At 57.8% G+C, this 17,536-nt stretch overlaps 1 protein-coding gene across 1 annotated transcript in view; it reads left to right on the top strand.

The window, feature by feature from the left end:
- Nucleotides 1–7,609: 7,609 nt before the first annotated feature.
- TGM2 (transglutaminase 2) overlaps nucleotides 7,610–17,536 on the top strand; it is a 30,354-nt gene continuing 20,427 nt past the window's right edge. Inside the window, exons 1-3 of the mRNA XM_079128199.1 lie at nucleotides 7,610–7,767; nucleotides 11,505–11,684; nucleotides 15,914–16,156. Coding sequence (XP_078984325.1) covers nucleotides 7,758–7,767; nucleotides 11,505–11,684; nucleotides 15,914–16,156 — 433 coding nt within the window. The 5' untranslated portion in view covers nucleotides 7,610–7,757. The remainder of the gene's footprint in view (nucleotides 7,768–11,504; nucleotides 11,685–15,913; nucleotides 16,157–17,536) is intronic.

Below are 17,536 nucleotides of genomic sequence, written 5' to 3'. Positions count from 1 at the left end.
AAGTCAGGCTTCACAAAAGACAAGAACCCAAGTCATTTTAGGAATGGCTCAGCTCTTACGATTATTAGAACTGGTTTTGGAGTTGTAAGATTCCAAGTCCCAGGAGAAAGTCTGACTGGCTGCATTTGGGTCCCAGGCCCAGTCTTAACTAGAATAGGGTGAGGCCACCTGATGCACAGGGTCACCAACTTCCAGAGAAGGGCTAAGTTACCCAAGGCACAACAGTGGCTCAGCTGTGTCTACAAAGATGGCGACTTCAACCTCTGATGGCTGTGTGTGTTGGGGGCTATTGTCCTGGAGACCAAGCCCTGCCCTTCCAGCAAAGAGGCCACTGCCCATCTCCCGTGATGGGATGTAGGGACTGCAGCCCCTCCTGGGGTGCAGGTCAGGTTTCAGAGGAACGGGGTCAGGCTGAGGACCGCCCCAGGCCTGCAGGCATTCAGTTCAGGCAGACGTCACTCAAGTAGCTCCAGCGGAGGCAGAGGAATGAGCGGTCAGTTTGGAAATATGTATTCAATTCAGTGGGACAAGCTCAGCACTGCCCTGGAAGGCCACTTATTTCCATGAAAGAAAGTGTGCTTCACTCTTACTGACTGGGTTGGGTGTGTCTGGCAGACAGAGCCAATGACTCAACCCGGGGGAAGGAAGAGCAAGGAAATGCTGCAGAACACGGGCGCTGTGTCCCCAGGTCCCTGGCAGCCCCACCAGGCCTCGGGAGCTGGGCCAGGCACCTACCCCAGGCTGGATCATCCTCCAGCAGCATTGGTTACGAGAACGGGCTTGAGCACCCCTGTGCTGTCTCTCCTGGGCTGTGTGATCTGACAAGTCGGTTCCTCTCTCTGAACCTTCCTTTACACCAGGAGTTTGGGGGCACTTCCCTGGACTTTGGCCTGGGGACGTGGGGTGGACCAGAAGCATTTTAAGACATAAATAGGGTTGCGAGGTAAACAGAGACTCAGTGTACAGTTCTGGAAATTCCAGGTCTCCGGTGTGGGCGCTCTCCTGAATCTCCTCTTTATTCTCAGGCTCTGCTAGTGGGTTTGGTTTTGTAAGATTGAGTCAATATTGACGAAGTATTTTCTGGGTTGATTGTGGGTGTTTTTTTGGCACCTTTAGTTTCTCTTTTATCTCTGACTGTATTTTCTTCACCTTTGCCAGAATTTCTTTATTTTGGAGTACTTCCATTTTCATGAAAGCTCTATTCTAAATGCAGAAAGGGTTATCCTTTAAAAAAAAAAATTAATCTCTACCTAAGTGACCCCTAAAATTGTTCCTCTCCTTGAAAATGTTCTGACCAGGGGAACCACTACCCCTCCTCCAGCCATGGCCCCCAACACCGGTCTCCCCTCTCCCCCGCACCATCAGCAATGTAGAGTGGATTTTTCCGGGCTGCCTTCTCTGTGCTTATATTTACAGGTCGTACACATGTTTACTTGTCTGTTCCCACAGACACTGAACTGTCTTGGGGTCTCATACTCCACATGACATCCTACAATTTCCTTTCTTCCCGCAGAGCTTGACTTGGAGTTCTGAATGGGCCCACACAGAAGACGACCTCTTCCTGTCATCACTCAGTAGTTTCCCGGGCAAGGTTTATTTATGCATCCCCCTCTGCTGGGCACTTCGGTTGGGGCTGGGTTTTGCCCTAACAAGCAATGCTGTGAAGGCCCCTCCTGCGTGCATCCCTCGGCCACATGACTGTGTTTCCCTGGGGTTTCTGTTGTGAGAACAGAACAAGGTCCGCAGAGACTCTCACAGCTGTATTCCTGGATTTTTTTTTTTTCTTTTATCAACTACCATTTTTTAAAAACTATGTTTATTTAAAGGCAATTCATTGCCCATAAAAGTCAGCCATGTCGAGTGTCGTTCGTATATTCACAGATTGGCACAACCATCACCATGACCTTATTTTAGAACATTCTCTTCACACAAAGGAAATCCTATACTCTCATTAGTCACTGCTCGTTCCTGGCTCTCCTGGGCTCCTGGCAACCATGGAGCCTCTCCTGTCTCTAAGGACCTGCCCCTTCTGGGCTTCGGGTACAGGGAGTCACAGAACATGCGGTCCTTGGTGGCTGGTTTCTTCCACTGAGCCTGATGGTCCTGAAGATTTTTCTAGAGGTTGTTCCAGCACGTCAGTCCTTTTTGGAACAAACAACCAGCCACCTTTTCTGAGTCCTAATGCTACTAAGTATGGCGCTCCCCTCCCAGAAGCCTGGGAAGGAGGGAGCCCACTCCAGATCACAGAGGAAAGCGGGGACAGACGGCAGAACTGGATTTGAACCCAGGTCTGTCCAGCCCGCCAAGCCTGCGTCCTTGTTCCTGAGCTGCGATGCTCAGGAGGGAGCAGTAGCTGGAGGGCCAGGCACGGGCCACCAAGTCCCTCTTCACAGGGAGCCTCTGGGTCACTGTCGCTGTCGTTGCTGAGACTGCAGAACCAGCAGGCTGCTCTCCCCAGAGGGTCGCTGCTGCTCGGTTGGCGCTGCCAGCCTGCTCCTGCGGGTCCCCGGCCCTCCTGCCCTGGCTCTCCTCCATGGGCCTCTGGTGTTGCTTCTGCCCAGTCCAGATGTCTTCTAGCCTCTGGGGTCGTTCTAGGGGGTGACAGTCTCGCTCAGATTCTATGCCAAGCAAGTGACGATTCCTTGTCAGTAAATGTCCTTAAGTAAACCCAGTCCTAAAACCCCCGCTCCTGGGGCAGCTGACGGGGAGCGGGGCAGGGCTGCAGCTGGACCAGAGGACTCGCTCCTGGCGTTCCCAGTCTCCAGGGAAACGTTACCCAGCGAGCGTACATTTCAAAGTAGGTGGTGGAGAAGATTTCGAATGTTCCCAGTACAACGAAGGGATAAATGTTTGAGCAGTGGACATGCCGATGACCCTGATCCCCTCATTACGCAGTGAATACGCACAAAGAAATAATAGACGCACCCGGTAAATACACAGTTGTTATGCATCAATTAAAAGTCACCATGTGCCACTTCGTAATGACCACAATGAGAGGACCAGTGACCCCTGGGGAGGCCCTACCTTCCTCTTCTGAGCTCCTCCTTTGCCTGCCCCGCTGGTGGTGGGTATTGAGTTCCTGATTATGGAAGAGGAGGCTGAGGCTGGAGGCCACTGAGCCAGGGCTGAGGCCCGCAGCAGTAGGAGCCCAGGCAGGAGCCCTGTGCCCATCGCCTGGCTTCCCACTTGCAAGTGAAGTGAAAGCAGTTTCTCCAACCTCAAAGCTGGAGCCAGAGGCACAGGGCCAGGACCTACATTTCTGTGTATTTGGAGGCCCCACGCTAACCCTGCTCTGTCTTGCTGTGTAACCTGGGAAAAGCCATCAGTTCTCTCTGAGGCTCCATAGTGGTTCTTACTCTGCTACCCAAACATTCCCAGACTCAGATCTGTCCCTGCTCCTCCCGGTGGCCTTCTGCAACAGTAGGTGACAAGGCAGAGGGTACCTGGGCTCAGACATCTCAACAGGAATCGAGGGAGGCCCCGGCACCATGCCCTGCCTCTGGGTCCTGCCAGAAGCAGCTGGCACCTCAAGTGCTGTCGAGAAAGGCTGCCAGAAGAACCCGCAGCTAGGCACTAGCTGGCCTGGGCTTAGACAGCTCCCCCTCTCTTGTGTTCTCTTGCTCTTTGCTGGGGTCTCTTATTCATTCAACAAACACGCATGGAGTCTGTGGGTAGAGGGGGACAGCAAGCAACACAAGTCCTCACACAAGGAAGGCCGTGACCAGCTCCCGTGCGTGCTGGGCCAGGGCAGCCAGAGGGGAGTCTCGGGGCCCGGGAAGGGCCTCTGGACGAGGCTCCAACCTGGGGGAGGCTATGCGGGTGGGCAGCGAGGGGATCCCAGGCAGAAGGTGCTGCTGGAGCCCAGGCCCGGAGGACTGTGTTCCCAGGGTGGATCTGGAGACGAGCGGAGTGTCCTGTGGGGTCTGCATGTCCACAGGACGGAGCTGATGCTCCGAGGGTAGGAGAGCCCCCACGGGGTCCGCTGGGCAGAGGAGGCAGCGTCCAGGCCCGGTCGACGTGCAGGGCGCAGGCCCGGCGGGTGAGGCACTGAGGGCAGGAGACCAGGCCAGTCCCCATCCCAACAGCCCTACCTCACCCGTCCCACCTCTGTCTGTCCCGCCTGCCCTGGGCTCCCTCACGCCAGACGCTGCTCATCCCCTTAGTCACCCGTTGTCAGAAAAGCCGAGGCCTCCAGTGCCCCATCATGGTCCCACCCACTACCACCCCACCCTCCCACTTCAACCGTCCAGGGTGGTCTCTGGCCCAGGGAAATGATCACTCCTTTGGGAATGTCTGTGCTGATCCTGAGCCTAGAAGCCCCATGATGCTGTGTGACCTCAAACAGTTTGCCCAACCTCTCTGAACCTTAATCTTCCTCCTTTCTTTCCATCCTTCTGTTTTTCCTTCAGCTCTCTTTAACTCATCTCTCCCTCTCTCATGCCAAAAACACTTGTTGAGCATCCACTGTGTACCTCATACCACAGTCAGAAGCACAGCCCTGAGAAACCTCGCTTGCTGAGGATGTGGACATGACCCAGGTTCCCGAGGGGTCCCCTGTAGGGGCAGGAAGAAGAAGGATTGACCTTTGAATTATGGAAGAGCAAGCCCAGGCTTTGGAGTCAACCCAGGCTCTGCAACCTACCTCCTGGCTGTGTGGCCTTGGGTAAGTCACTTCACCTCTCTGAGTCCCAGCTTTCTCACTTAACAAATGATAAAAATCATCTATGAGATAATTTTCAGGGATGGGACAATTGTGAGATTTAAACAGGACACTTGACTGGTAATGGGTTATTCAGGTTTATAAAGATCCACCTTTGTTTCCACCTTGAGACCTGAAAACCCTTACGGAAGTAAGAGACTAGTCTCCCTGATGGTGGGCTTCAGGCTCAGTGACCCTGGGCGCACAGGAGAGACCGGGAGGCAGGAGTCCTCCTGAGCGCCCCCACCAAATATTCTAGGTGATCTGCCACCTGCCTCACCTCCACCTGGGGGAGGGGAGTCCTGGCTCCTGACAGTAGCTCCATGGAGAAGTTCTGTTGAGTGTTTACTGTGTGGGCAGCACCGCTAATCGTCAGCGGTGAGGACTCACTTTGCCCATTTTATGGAAGTGGAAACTGGAGCTCAGAGAGGCCTAATAACATACCTGGGGTCACACAGCAAGCGTGGCAATGCCCTCCTGTTCTCACCTTGCACCGCACACCCCCAGCAAGGCACGGCGAAGGCTTCCTCCCCTGCTGTCCTGGGCTCTCCGGGCCTCACCGAGGGAGAGTTTTGAATTCTTTCTTCTCTAGCAAGGTGACACAAAGCGGAACCCACCCGGCCCTCTGAAGAGGTTCCCCCAGCGGCACCAGGTCACCAGAACTGGAACCCAGGTCTCTGGGCTCAGCGGAGGCGCTGACCTCTGCCTGCCACCTTCCTGGAAGCCAGCCCGACCCCAGCTGATCCTATCAGGGTTGCTCAAGGCTGAGTCACCATGGCGCCCGGTTCTGTGCAGAGTGAGAGGAAGGAAGCCGGGCAGCGCAGGGTCCCACGAAGACCCACAGCTGTAGGCCCCAGCTGAGTACCAGGAGCAACCCGATGGGTATTCTCACAGCAGCATCCATTGAGCACCAACTGTTTGCTGGCTGCTGCTCTAAGTTCTCTCCGTGCTCTGCTCACTCAGTCCTCACCGCACCTGCGTGGTGGGCACTGCGGTCACCCCATTCTACAGATGAGGAAACCGAGGCACAGAGGTAGAGTGACGTGCCCAAGACTCCGCCTGCCGAAGCTGGCATTTCAACCCAGGGCCGCTGGCCACACCCACTGAGTGGGGTGGATCAAGCCCAGGCCTGGTGGGGAGAACAACCTGACGAAAAGAGGGACGCGGCCGATGACTAGTGGACCGTCCTTCACACGGGCCGTGATGGGCACCAGTAAGAAAGCGTGAGAAACCGCGAGTGGGTTCCTGTCCTCCTGGAGGTCCCCGGGGTGGCTGTCAGAGAGGAAGGTCAACAGCACATGGAGAAGAGTGTGTCCTTTTCCAGTGGAAAGGGTCGGACAAGGGCAAAATCCCATCTCCGCCTGGGGCAGGGCTGACACCTGAGGAAACACCCCGCCTTTCTGCACAGCTGTCCCTTCAAGGTCCCTGTCCCCAGCGCCAGGTTCTGGGATGCTCGATATCCCTGTGCAAGGCTCAGAGGCCCCAGTTCCCACTGGCTCACCATGTGCCCGGGACCCCAGTGCCCGACATTTTCACTGAGTCCCCTTCAGGCCTATGAGGGTGGGATTCAGCCATTTTGCAGAGGAGGACACTGAGGCCTGGAGAGCCAAAATACCCACCATGGCCACACTGCTGTCAGAGGGGACTCAAACCCTGGTTTCTGTGTGTGTTTCTTGGAATTGAACCCAGGAGTGCTCTGCCGCCGAGCGACATCCTTTTTATTTTTTTAATTCTGAGACAGACTAAGTTGCTGAGGCTGGCCTTGAACTTGGAATCTTCCTGCCTCGGCCTCCCAGGCAGCTGGGATCACAGGCGTGTGCCACCACGCCTGGCGACTCTGGCCTCTCGACTAACACATACTTAGCCTGCTCCCTCTGCTAGGCCTTCACCGGCGGCAGGGAGTGGTTTCTGTGGCCTCTGGAACAGGGGCGATTACAGGGGCTGTTCTGCAGGTAAGCGAGGCCCGCCGCCCTGTTCTTGGGCTGTTCAGTAAGGCTCCAGGCAGAGCCCATTTGACCTGGACACATACACACAGCCGTGCTCTCTAGGCCGCGTGCCACACGGGAATGCCCCAGTGCATCAGTAAGGTCTAACTTACTTCAGCAAAAGGGCTGGGGGAGACTCGCAGGCCTCTATCTCTCCAGGGACCCTCATGGTGGGTGAGGAAGCACAGGAAGCTGGGGCCAGAGGGACAGGGTGGAAGCTGAGTCCCCAGGTGCTGGATGCATGGGGTCTGAGACGCCATCCCTGGAAGGTTGTCCGTGTTCCCGCCCGGTACACAATGGGCCCTGGAGGAAGGCCAGTGGGTAGGTGAATGGAGAGAGGTGAGGGAAAGTGGGGAAGGAACAAGTGGGTGCACTTCGGTGACGTTGGGTGAGCGCGGAGGGGATGCAGGGCAGGTGAGACGGAGGATTAGGCGGCTTTGCTGCGGGGAGGGCGGGCGTGGCTGCGTCTGTACCTGAGGCGGTGTCTGCCTGAGAGGCCCGCGTGGGGCCACCTGCTCATTTGCCTGTCTGGGGCCGCCTGCGGCTCCTAGAGTGTACCTGCTCATGGACCCGGTTGTGTCTGTGGCCAGGCGTGTGTCTGAGATCCAGTCTGACGTCCTGTCCAGGTCACCGTGTCTGTGCGTCTGAGTTTGTCGGGTCCGTTGGAGTGTGTGTGGCCATATGTGTGTGTGAGAGAGAAGCGGCCCCCGCTCTGCCCTGTCGCATCTGAGTGTGTGTGTGTGTGTGTGTGTGTGTGTGTGTCCAGGTGTCTGTAACCCAGGTCCCACTGTGCGTCCAGGTGGGCTGCGGCCCGCTCTCGGGCCTGTGGCCCGGTCCCCGCGCTGCGCCGCGCCGGCCGCCAGGGCGCGCCCTTGCCCACGCTCCCTCCGGGGCTGGGTCCCGGGTCGCGCGGGCCGCTCGGGGGCTGGGTGGCCCGACGGCCCCCGCCTCCCGCCGCGCCCCGCCCCCGCCGCGGGCTATAAGTTGACGCGGCCGCGTGCCCGCCGCAGTGGTCCGCACCGCAGGGTCCCGACGCCGAGTGACCTTGGAGGAGCCGCCGCCGCGCCTTGACCATGGCCGAGGGTGAGTGTCCGCGTCCGCGCCGCCGCCGCTCAGCGACCCGGACTTGCCTCTCGGGTCTCCGTGGTCCCGCGGGGTAGCGGGATCGGGACCCGCTGCTGCGCGGTCGCCAAGTCCCGGACTTGGAGAGCAACAGGTGGACCGCGCTGGGTGCGGGTGCCTGGCTCCCGGGTCTGGGTGCGGGCGCCTCCGTTGCCCCCTCCCCGGGCATAACCACCGGCTCTGCCGCCCCGGATCCGCCGAGGGATTCGGCGTGAAGCTGTGGCCAGCCGAGGCTCGCTCTCCAAGCAGACGGCTGTCCCTTTCCCCGGGGCCGTCGATAGGAGCTGGGTGCCTGCGGGTCCCGGGTCGGAGGCTGTCCAGAGCTGCTGGCCTGGCTTCAGAACGCCTCGCTTCGCTTGCCTCTGCCAGCCAGGACGGGGTGTGCCTGGTCCCTGGTTGCGTCCCTGGTTTCGGGAGGCAGGCCTGGCTGATTCCGGAGAGGAAGTTGGGCATGTGGTGGGGAGCAGGCCAAGGCCAGTCTTGCTCCCTCGGGTCCTTCCTGCCCTGGAGCGCTAACCCCAGACCTCAGTCTCCGTCTCAGTTTCCCCTCTGTAAAAGATGGACAATAGTGCCAGCCCTCAGCGCACCTGTGAGGGCTGAGAGGCCAGGAGAAGGGGCCCTTCATGTCCTACCTGCTCCCTGCACACAGTGGCAGTGCCAGTCTTAGGTCCCGGGCAGGGACTTCTACCACGGAAGATGTCCCTGAGCTAACACTGCGGAACCCAGAATCCCAACTGGGGGCATAGAGAGGGAATTTGGAGAGGGACATGGGGTAGGTGGGGCAGGGAGGGGCGGGAGGAACTGTGGACCTGCTTGACCTACTGTGTGATCTTGATCACCCCTTCTTGGAGACTCAGCTCCCCCACATGATGTGTTACCTAGGTGGACATTGGTCCCCAGTGCAACTTCTCAACACTGTCCCCAAAAGCCTGGCCCAGCAGGGCTAGGGGACCTGTAGATGCTGGTTATGATGAGCCCCTCGCTCCATTGCTACAGTAGCTCCCTCCTACAGGAGTCCCACTGGTCAAACCCGCAACTCTGGACTCTTGGGCTTGGCAACTTTGGAGCTGGGATGATTTCGAGAAACTTTGTGTCAGCAATAGGCTGAGAAAGTGCCCCATCACCTCCGACAGGGGACTGGCCATCCTCAAGGTCTCTGGGGGGAAATAGTGATCTCTTTCCTGCTTAAGCTGAAGTCTTCAAAGACTGTATTTCCTGGCAGGCAGGAAGTTTCTCCTTGCGGAGGCAGCTGAGGTCTGCTCTTGTGATAATGATGGGGTCCTGCTGGGAGGGGTCTGAGGACTCTCTTCCCAGGGGAGAACCACCCAGGAACAGGGGAGGGATGGAGCAGCGAGCGGCTCTGAGCTGCAGCAAGGTGGCTCCCCAGACAGGCTCTGAATCCTGCAGCCCTGATTCAGACCCCGAGCAGCCTCCTGCTAAGCGACCTGGACCACATGCAGAGCAGGGATGGTGACACACCTGTGGAAGTGGACCAGGGGTCTCGTGAGGTTCGGGTGGAGGTTTTCCACGGGGACCCTCTTGGCACTTGTTGCCCCTCACTTTGGAATATTCCCGGGCAGGAGGCAGGAGTCCTGGGACCAGTGTTCCACTGGAAGGACCAACTTGCTGAGGGACTTTGGACAAATCCCTCCCTCAGTTGGACCACATTCCCTCCAGTGGACCCTCAACTCTGAGTGTCCTCTTTGCCCACTTCGCCACCCCGAGGCTTCCCAATCCCCACCTGGAACTTGCCGATGTTTATGGATTTTGTGCTTCCGAGACCCTCACCCGCCCGTTACCTTGTGCCCGCCCTGGTCTCCAGCTCCTCTGAGACTACAAATAGAACTTTCACATGCCACTCTCCGGCCCCAAACATCCTCCCGGGCCTCATGGCCGCCCTTCAAGGTTGGGGGAAGGAGGCAGCGGAGGGAGCCATGCTCGTCCAGGGTCGCAGCGCAGTTCAGAAGCACTAAAACCCAGGTCAACAGGACTCCAAGACTTCTGTCATTTTAAACTCTTCATTACTGAGACTGCTGAACGGACATAGAGGAAACAACGCGATAAATCCCTCCGATCTCCCGCAGCCCGACCATCCCCAGCCCTGGCTCTTCCTGCCTCTGACACCTTCTCGAGAGAAACTGGAGAGACCTTTCAATCCATTGTGATGTGCGGATCTTATTCAGATCTTAATTTTAAATACTATTTTAAAAATTTAGATCATGGCATTTGCCTGTAAATAGACGCAACTAAAGACTATCAAGCTAAGTGAACAAGGCCAATCTCAAAAAATGCCAGGCATCACATCATGTCATATCTAAATATTCCAGTACACATCTTTAAAGGATAAGGATTCTCCTTTGCAGGTACAAACAAATGACAAGATTCCTTAGTACAACACATCATTTTTCCATCAGTGTTTAAATTGTCTCATTTTCAAAAAATTGTTTGTTTTTTTTTAGTTATCCATGACAGTAGAGTGCACTTTGACATAGTCTACATCCATGGAGTGTAGCTTCCCATTCTCGGGGTTGAACACGCTGTGGAGTTACACGGTGATGTGTTCATATAGGAACATAGGAACGTTCCGTGGGATTCATTCTCTTGTCTTTCCCACTCCCAGCCCCCTCCCTTCCCCTCATTCCCCTTTGTCTAATCCAGTGACTTTCTATTCTTCCTTCTCCCCACCCCATTGTGTGTTAGCATCCGCATATCAGAGAGAACATTCTAACACACCTCAAATTACAGCATTAGAACCCCAAGTCTCCAGATAGTCTTCTGTCGTTATAGTAGTTGTATATCCAAATACTACTAATATTCCCCCCAAAAAAGTTAAAAATATTATTAAACCTAACAAAGACTCACCAAAATGTAATACAATTCTACACCCCAGGCCCCTGCTAATTATTAACCCCAATCCACTACTGATTGGTGAAGGTTTTGAAGAGAATCCTGGCCTTTGGTTTTTTGAGATTGGCTTAGTTCACTTAGCTTGATAACCAGTTCCAACTAGTTACCAGCGAATGCCATAATCTAAATTTTTTAAGAAGTATTTAAAGTCAAGATCTGAATAAGATCCACGCATCACAATGATTGAAAAGTCTCTCCAGTTCCTCTCAAGAGGATCTCCGTTCAATCTTTCTTTTTTCTTGCAATTTGTTAATGAAACCAGATCCCTTGCCTACAGTTTCCCAAAGAATGAATCCTGCTGGCTGGGTCCCGTTCTATGTTTAGCCTGATCCTTAGGCCTGGGTGTTTCCTGTAAATCGAAAGTTAGACCCGCGGCCAATCCTGTGCAAATAACCTGTGTGCCAAATACTGTTCCACCCAAGGAGCCCTCCAGAGCTGCTCCCTGGAGCAGCTCTGTGCTTGTGCCCTGGGGAGCGGGCTTCGCACGCGCCAATCCTGTCTGTACCCCACCTGGGACATGAGGAAACCGAGGCTCCAGACAAACCGACCTGCAGAGGGTCACCCAGCGGGGGGTGGCAGAGCCTTCTCCTGGCACACCACAGTGGGCAGCCTTGGCCTTAGCAGAATTAGGAGGGTCACCCCGGCCGGCCCCTGAGGGACCGCTCCTGCCAGGGACAGGGCTGTGCTTGTGGGGAGTGGAGGGAGGGTCGCCATTGCTGAGCAAGGGAGCACAGGTGTCCCTGGGTCACACATGGTGGTCCATGCCTCTCCTGTTTCCTCCGTTTCTGCAGATTTGGTCCTGGAGAGATGTGACCTGGAGCTGGAGGCCAATGGCCGCGACCACCACACGGCTGACCTGTGCCAGGAGAGGCTGGTGGTGCGGCGGGGCCAGGCCTTCTGGCTGACGCTGCACTTTGAGGGTCGCGGCTATGAGGCCGGAGTGGACAGCCTCACCTTCAGCGCGGTGACGGGTGAGCGCCTGCAGCCTCTGCTTCCTCCTCCGCTTCCCGCCCTGCCCGGTCCTAGGGCCTGCTGTCCTCTGTCCTCTGACAGACACATGACTCCTCACCCCACGAGATTCCCGCCTCTCACTAACCCCATTGTACAGATGAGGAAACCGAGGCCCAGAAAGTGGAGAGGGAGATGTCACTCCAGGCCACCCAGCTCATAAACAAGGCTGTTTGCGAATCCCTGTATCCCTGGGTTCCTAAAGACCTGTTATCCCGGCATTGAGGTCACAAAGTCCGTCTAGACCCTCCCTGTTCTTTCCCACACCAAAACAACTTTCCAATCTCTTATCAACACTTGCTTCCTGGATTCCATACAACCCTGCCCACCCCATCCCCAGGCCTCTGCGATCAGGCCCAAATCAGATTTGAGTAGTGGAGACGGTCCAACTGGCTCAAGCTCTCCGAGTGGACTGGCTGCCTACCTGCTGTGTGACATTGGGCAAGTCACTTAGCCTCTCTGAGCCTGAGTTTCATCATCTGAATAGCACCCACATTGGAGAGTTGAGTGAGAAAGACTGGCTTGGCGGGAGTGTCCTGTAGACAAGGGTGGCTATTGCTTGTCTCGTTGCAAGGGCTCCAGGGGTGGGTGAAGGGACATTGAGCCCCAGCCAGCCTGTCCCCAGATGCCTAGTACCCAATCTTCTTTTGTTAACTGTTCCTCGGAAAGTGGCCTTGAATGCCCAATCAGTTGGTTAGGCTTCTGAGGAAACCACACCCTTGGGGTTAGCCAAGGGCCATCTTGGTGGGACTCTGGCCCTCGGGTGTGAGAGGCCAGGTCTCTCTGAGGTCTGTGAGGGCAGAGGGAGGTGGAGGCAGGAGCTGTGCCCGCCTGGCTGGGGCCCCACTTACCTGCGAGGCCGTTTGATAAGGCTTATCACGGAAACTGCAGGCTGGCCAGGATATCCCTCCATCCCTTTCCTCCTGCCCCTCCCCTCTCGGCACCCCTGGGGCCTTCCTAACACGCCCGAGGGGCCTGGCCAGTCTCAGCTCTTCCAGCCTCAGTTTCCCCTTCTGTAAAGTGGAAGGTTGGGGTCCCTGGCAGTTAAAGGCTGGGTGTGGTCCCCTGAGGAGGTCATGCTCAGGGTGGTCACAAAGCCCAGTAGCTATGAAGCCCCCGGCGGGCACCCCCAGTCCTCTCAGCATGGAAGCAGAAAGTGTCCCCGTTTTGCAGATGGGGAAACTGAGGTCTGGAAGACCAAGCCACTTGCCCAGGTAGATCACACAGTGAGTCCGGGACACCGCAGGCTTCCAATCCCAACCTGCTGTGGGTTGGGATTTTTTGTCCCTGACCCATGGCAGGCATGTCACCTACCCACACGGCACCAGCCAGGCCTCAGCGTGTTCCCGTGAAGGGGTTTGGTGGGTGACCACCGGCTGGGTGGCCCGTGATCGCCCACCTTCTTCTTCCTTCTCGACGCGTCCCCGTTCTTCTTTTGCCTCCTCTTGGTCGGGGCAGCTTAGCGGAAGGTAATTAGGGCCCAAGCTCAGTGCTGGGAGGGGCGGCCGACCTTCCCACCCAGCAGCTAATCTCTGTTTTCCAGTCTCCATCGACTTATCTCCAACCATAGCCAACGTGCCCCGGTCACTTCCACAGCCCCTCTGCACTGCCTTGGCTTCCCTGTCCAGGGTCCAAGTGACCAAGACCCTCCCAGGGGCTGGGGAAGCCTGAGGGACAATACCAGGAAGCTGGCCCCCACTCCAGGCCTGGCTTGGGTCAGCGCCCAGCCTGGGACCTGGCTGGGGACGCTGTCCCGTGCTGGAACATTTCAGTTTGTGCTCAGCCTGTCCCACCACCTCAGGGAAACCGAGGCCCACAGAGGCAGAGCGTCCCAGGCCGCTCGGTGAAGGCCCCCGCTCGCGGCAGTTGCTGTGAATTTTCCCCAGAAGGTGGGAGACCTGACAGGCCCGTTTGGGGTGCAGACACAGACGAACACCCCGCTTTCCTCCAGGGCGGGGGTGGGGAGTGGGGGGAGGAGGGCCCTTCTAGGGCCAGCAGGAGCCTCTGCTCTGGAAGCTCGCCAGTGCTCCCGCCTGCCACCACGGCCCGGGAGGGTGGCCAGGAGCCCGTGGGTCCCTAGGGTCATTCAGGCCTGGAGTGGTCAACGCGGTGACCCTGGCCCCACCCAGAGCACCACAGAGAAGTGCAGCCAAGGAATTTGTAAAGCCAGCTTACGTGAGCGGCGGCACCAGGGGACGGCCTGTCTTCATGCCCCGCTTCAGGGCCTCTCGGAAGAAAGGGGCGTGTGTGTGCGCCCGCGGCTGTCCCCAGATAGAGAGAAAAGCGTGCTTCCCATCCCGAGGGCGGTATGTCAACAGACACAGTGGCTGCGGCCCGTTGCCACGGTGACCAGATAATTGATCAGGCAAACATGGACTTTGCTGGGAATGAAAGGGCCGGGATTCATGCTTGTGCTGGGGCCGCAGGCAGCCACCCTGAGGGGACCGTGACGGCCGGTCCCCAGCCCAACGCCTCTCGGCCTCGGCTTCCTCATCTCCAGTGATCTGACTGGACGGTGCCTTTTGATGGGGCTGAGGATGTTCGCTGAGCGGCTCCTCCGGTTCTCGGTGCTTTCTGTGGACTGAGCCCTCTGAACGGCTCGAGGAGCTGTGGTGACGATGGCATACAGTCATAACCAGTGTTTATTGAGCACTTACTGTGTGCCAGGCTTTACAACCTCACCACAAAGCTTCTGCAACCTTATGGGGAGGTCCTGCGATTGGCTCCATTGACAGAGGAGAAAACTGTAGCACAGAGAAGCTCAAAAACTGGTCCAAGGTTGCATACAGGTTTCAGAGCTGAAGTCGGACCTTGCCAGGCCTGTGGCTTCGTCTGTTTTCTTTATTTTTCTTTCTTTCTTTCTTTTTTGCGGTGCTGGGGATCGAACCCAGGGCCTTGTGCTTGCAAGGCATGCACTCTACCAACTGAGCTATAACCCCAGCCCCTGTTTTCTTTATTGATGAAAAAACTGGGCCTGGGGCCTGGACCCTCGGGCGGAGGGGCGGGTGACTAGACCAAGGCTGGCTTTCCCCCAGTAGCTCTGTAAGTCAGGAAGCGTCCAGGCGTCCAGTCGCCTCCAGGCCTGTGACACGCCTGTTACTTCATGGTTATATTTGGGCCTGGGTGCGGGTGGAGTGGACCAGCAGGGAGGAGGGGGCGGCGCTGGGAGGGAGCCCCTTGGTGAGCAGGTCCCAACACGGTCAGCGGCCGGTGGGCAGAGCTGCAGGCGGGAGCTGAGAAGTAAAAATAAACCCTCCTGGGCAGTCGCCCAGCCGGGCAGAGAACATTCTCTGTTTCTTCTCTCTGCCGCCCATGTCCAGAAAGTGACCAGCCGCTCCCCGCCCTCCCCGTGACTCAGCCCTGTCTGGTGGGCCGGGCCACCCCTCACCTAAGCAAGCAGCCCCGTTCGTGACTGACTCTTGGCATCCCTGCGCCCTTGAGACCCCATTCAGAAGCATCCCCTTCCGGAAGGAGAAGCAGCGAGGGGGACCCCCGAGGGTTGGGGACCCCGGTTCAGTTGCTAACTTGCCACCGCCTCCTGGGATCTCTGCAGGAGCTCTCCTTCTCTCTGGGCCTCAGTTTTCCCACCTGTACAAGGGGTCCCAGAGGAAGCAGGAAGTGTCAGCATCATCATAAAGCGGGGTAGAGATGGGGTGGCAGGTGACGAGCAGCATCTCAGAGCAGCCTGTGGGGGTCCAGGGCGCCCTGGGAGACGGATGCCCTCAGGTAACCTGCAGTGGGCAGATCTCAGAGGACCAGGCGCCACCAGCTCAGAGCACGTGTGGCAGGTAAAGGGCTTGGGCAGGCATGGAGGACGGTGGGGCACGTCCTGCCTGATTCCTGCCCATGTTACAGATGAGCAAACTGAGCCTGGGCAGGGCATGATCACACCCCAAGTCACCACAGGGCAGAGAAGAGCAGGGTCACTGAGACTCCGCCCCAGGCCGTGCCATCCTTTCCCCCAGGAGGACTCTCTCTGGTCGCGGGCCTACTCTGTGCCTGTGGCTTTTTATGTGTCCCGACCTAGTCCCCCTGCAAGGTTGGGGTTCTGATCCCCCCGAGGCCCGGGAGGAATAACCTCTTGCCCACAGGGCTCTCAACTAAGCCTCGGACCTGGCTGGGTCCACGGATGTGTGCCCGGCCGGCCAGCCCTGGTGCCCCTGCTCACCAGGGCTGTGTTCTCCCTCCACAGGCCCCGACCCCAGCGAGGAGGCAGGGACCAAGGCCCGCTTCCAGCTGTCCGACGCCCTGGAGGAGGGGGCCTGGATGGCCTGTGTGGCGGACCAGCGGGACAGCACCCTCTCTCTGCACCTCAGCACCCCGGCCAACGCGCCCGTCGGCCTGTACCGCCTCAGCCTGGAGGCCTCCACCGGCTACCAGGGCTCCAGCTTTGTGCTAGGCCACTTCACCCTGCTTTTCAACGCCTGGTGCCCAGGTGAGCCACGCTCCATTCACAGGTGGGTGAGACCCAAGGAGGCCACTGGATGGCAGGAACAGGACAGGAGAGCATCAGAGGCTGGGAGGCCCACTGTGCCAGCTCTGAGCTGCAGCCTCAGGCCACAATTGCTCTACAGTTGAGGGGACAGGCTCTTGGAAGCAAAATGACCTGCCCCAGGCCACCCAGCCACCAAGGGATTTCACCATGTCCTAGGTCCATAGGTTCCCATCGCACTGTGACCCAGGTGTCTTAGTGTTTTCTGCTGCTATCACAGAATACCCCAGACAGGGTGGTTTATAAACCTTAGGAGTCAATTTGGCTGGTGGTTCTGGAGACTGGAAGTCCAGGATCAAGGGGCCACCTGTGGTGAGAGCTTCCTTCCTACATGGTGACGTGGCAGAGGCATCGAGTGATGAGAGGGACAGACAGCACGAGGGGCCAGACTACCTTTTAAAACAATTCCACGATTATGATGAGGAGCCCACTCCATGATAACAAGGTGGCCCCGCCCCCACAGCGTCGCCCTGGGCGTCCAGCGCGTGAACCTTGGGGACCACTCAAACCCCAGCCCCAGAGCATGGTGGGGTCTTTTAGAAGCCCCAGGTCGGGAACAGGGTGCGCAGCCGATGCCCAGTGCCGGGCACCATGGTGTCCTTGTTCTGTTCCACCAGGACCTGCTTTAAACACCGCAGGCTGGCTTGGGGAGGCAGAGTGCGGGCGAGGGGGCGGCAAGGAGAGTGAGCGTGGCTGCTCACTAGCTGCCCCTTCCTGGCTCTCAGCTGCTCCTCTCAAGGAGCCCCAGGGGGCGGGTGGCGTCCTCCTTCCTCAGACAGGAAGCTGAGGCTCAGAGAGGTCAAGTGGCTGTTAGCAGCTCCTTCAGGAAGTAAGGGGACAACGACAGACAAAGAGAAAGTCGAGGGCTGTGCAGGAGGGCCAGGGTCCAGGCTCACTGGAGCAGGCCCAGCCGGCCCTCCCGGGTGGCCATGCCCCCACCTGACCAGCCAGGGCTCTGACCTCTGTCCTTCCCACTCTGACACCGCGAGCCAGGGAGGAATCCTGGAGGGACAGCCAGGAACCAAGTGTCCGCGGCCGGCCTGGCAGCCTCCCTGTCACTGGGTCACTGCGCTGGGTCTTCTCCCCTGTTTTGGGGCATTTTACCATCAGGAGCCTTTTCGTCTTCTCTTCTGCCTGTTTCGGCTCCGATTTCTATGTTAACAGTGAGACACCAGCAGAGCAGGGAACCGCGGTGGTTCCGAGGACGCACGTGCTCCGTCAGGAGGGCCGTCTCCTGGCTCGTCTGTGTGCCCTGACGTGTCCCGTGGATCTCTGTCCCTCAGACGTGACGGGGTCCCACGGTGCTTGTCAACTTGCGGCTTG

This window comes from Sciurus vulgaris (assembly GCF_902686455.1).
Source record: "Sciurus vulgaris genome assembly, chromosome: 2".
Lineage (NCBI taxonomy): Eukaryota > Metazoa > Chordata > Mammalia > Rodentia > Sciuridae > Sciurus > Sciurus vulgaris.
This window is presented reverse-complemented; position numbering and strand designations above follow the sequence as displayed.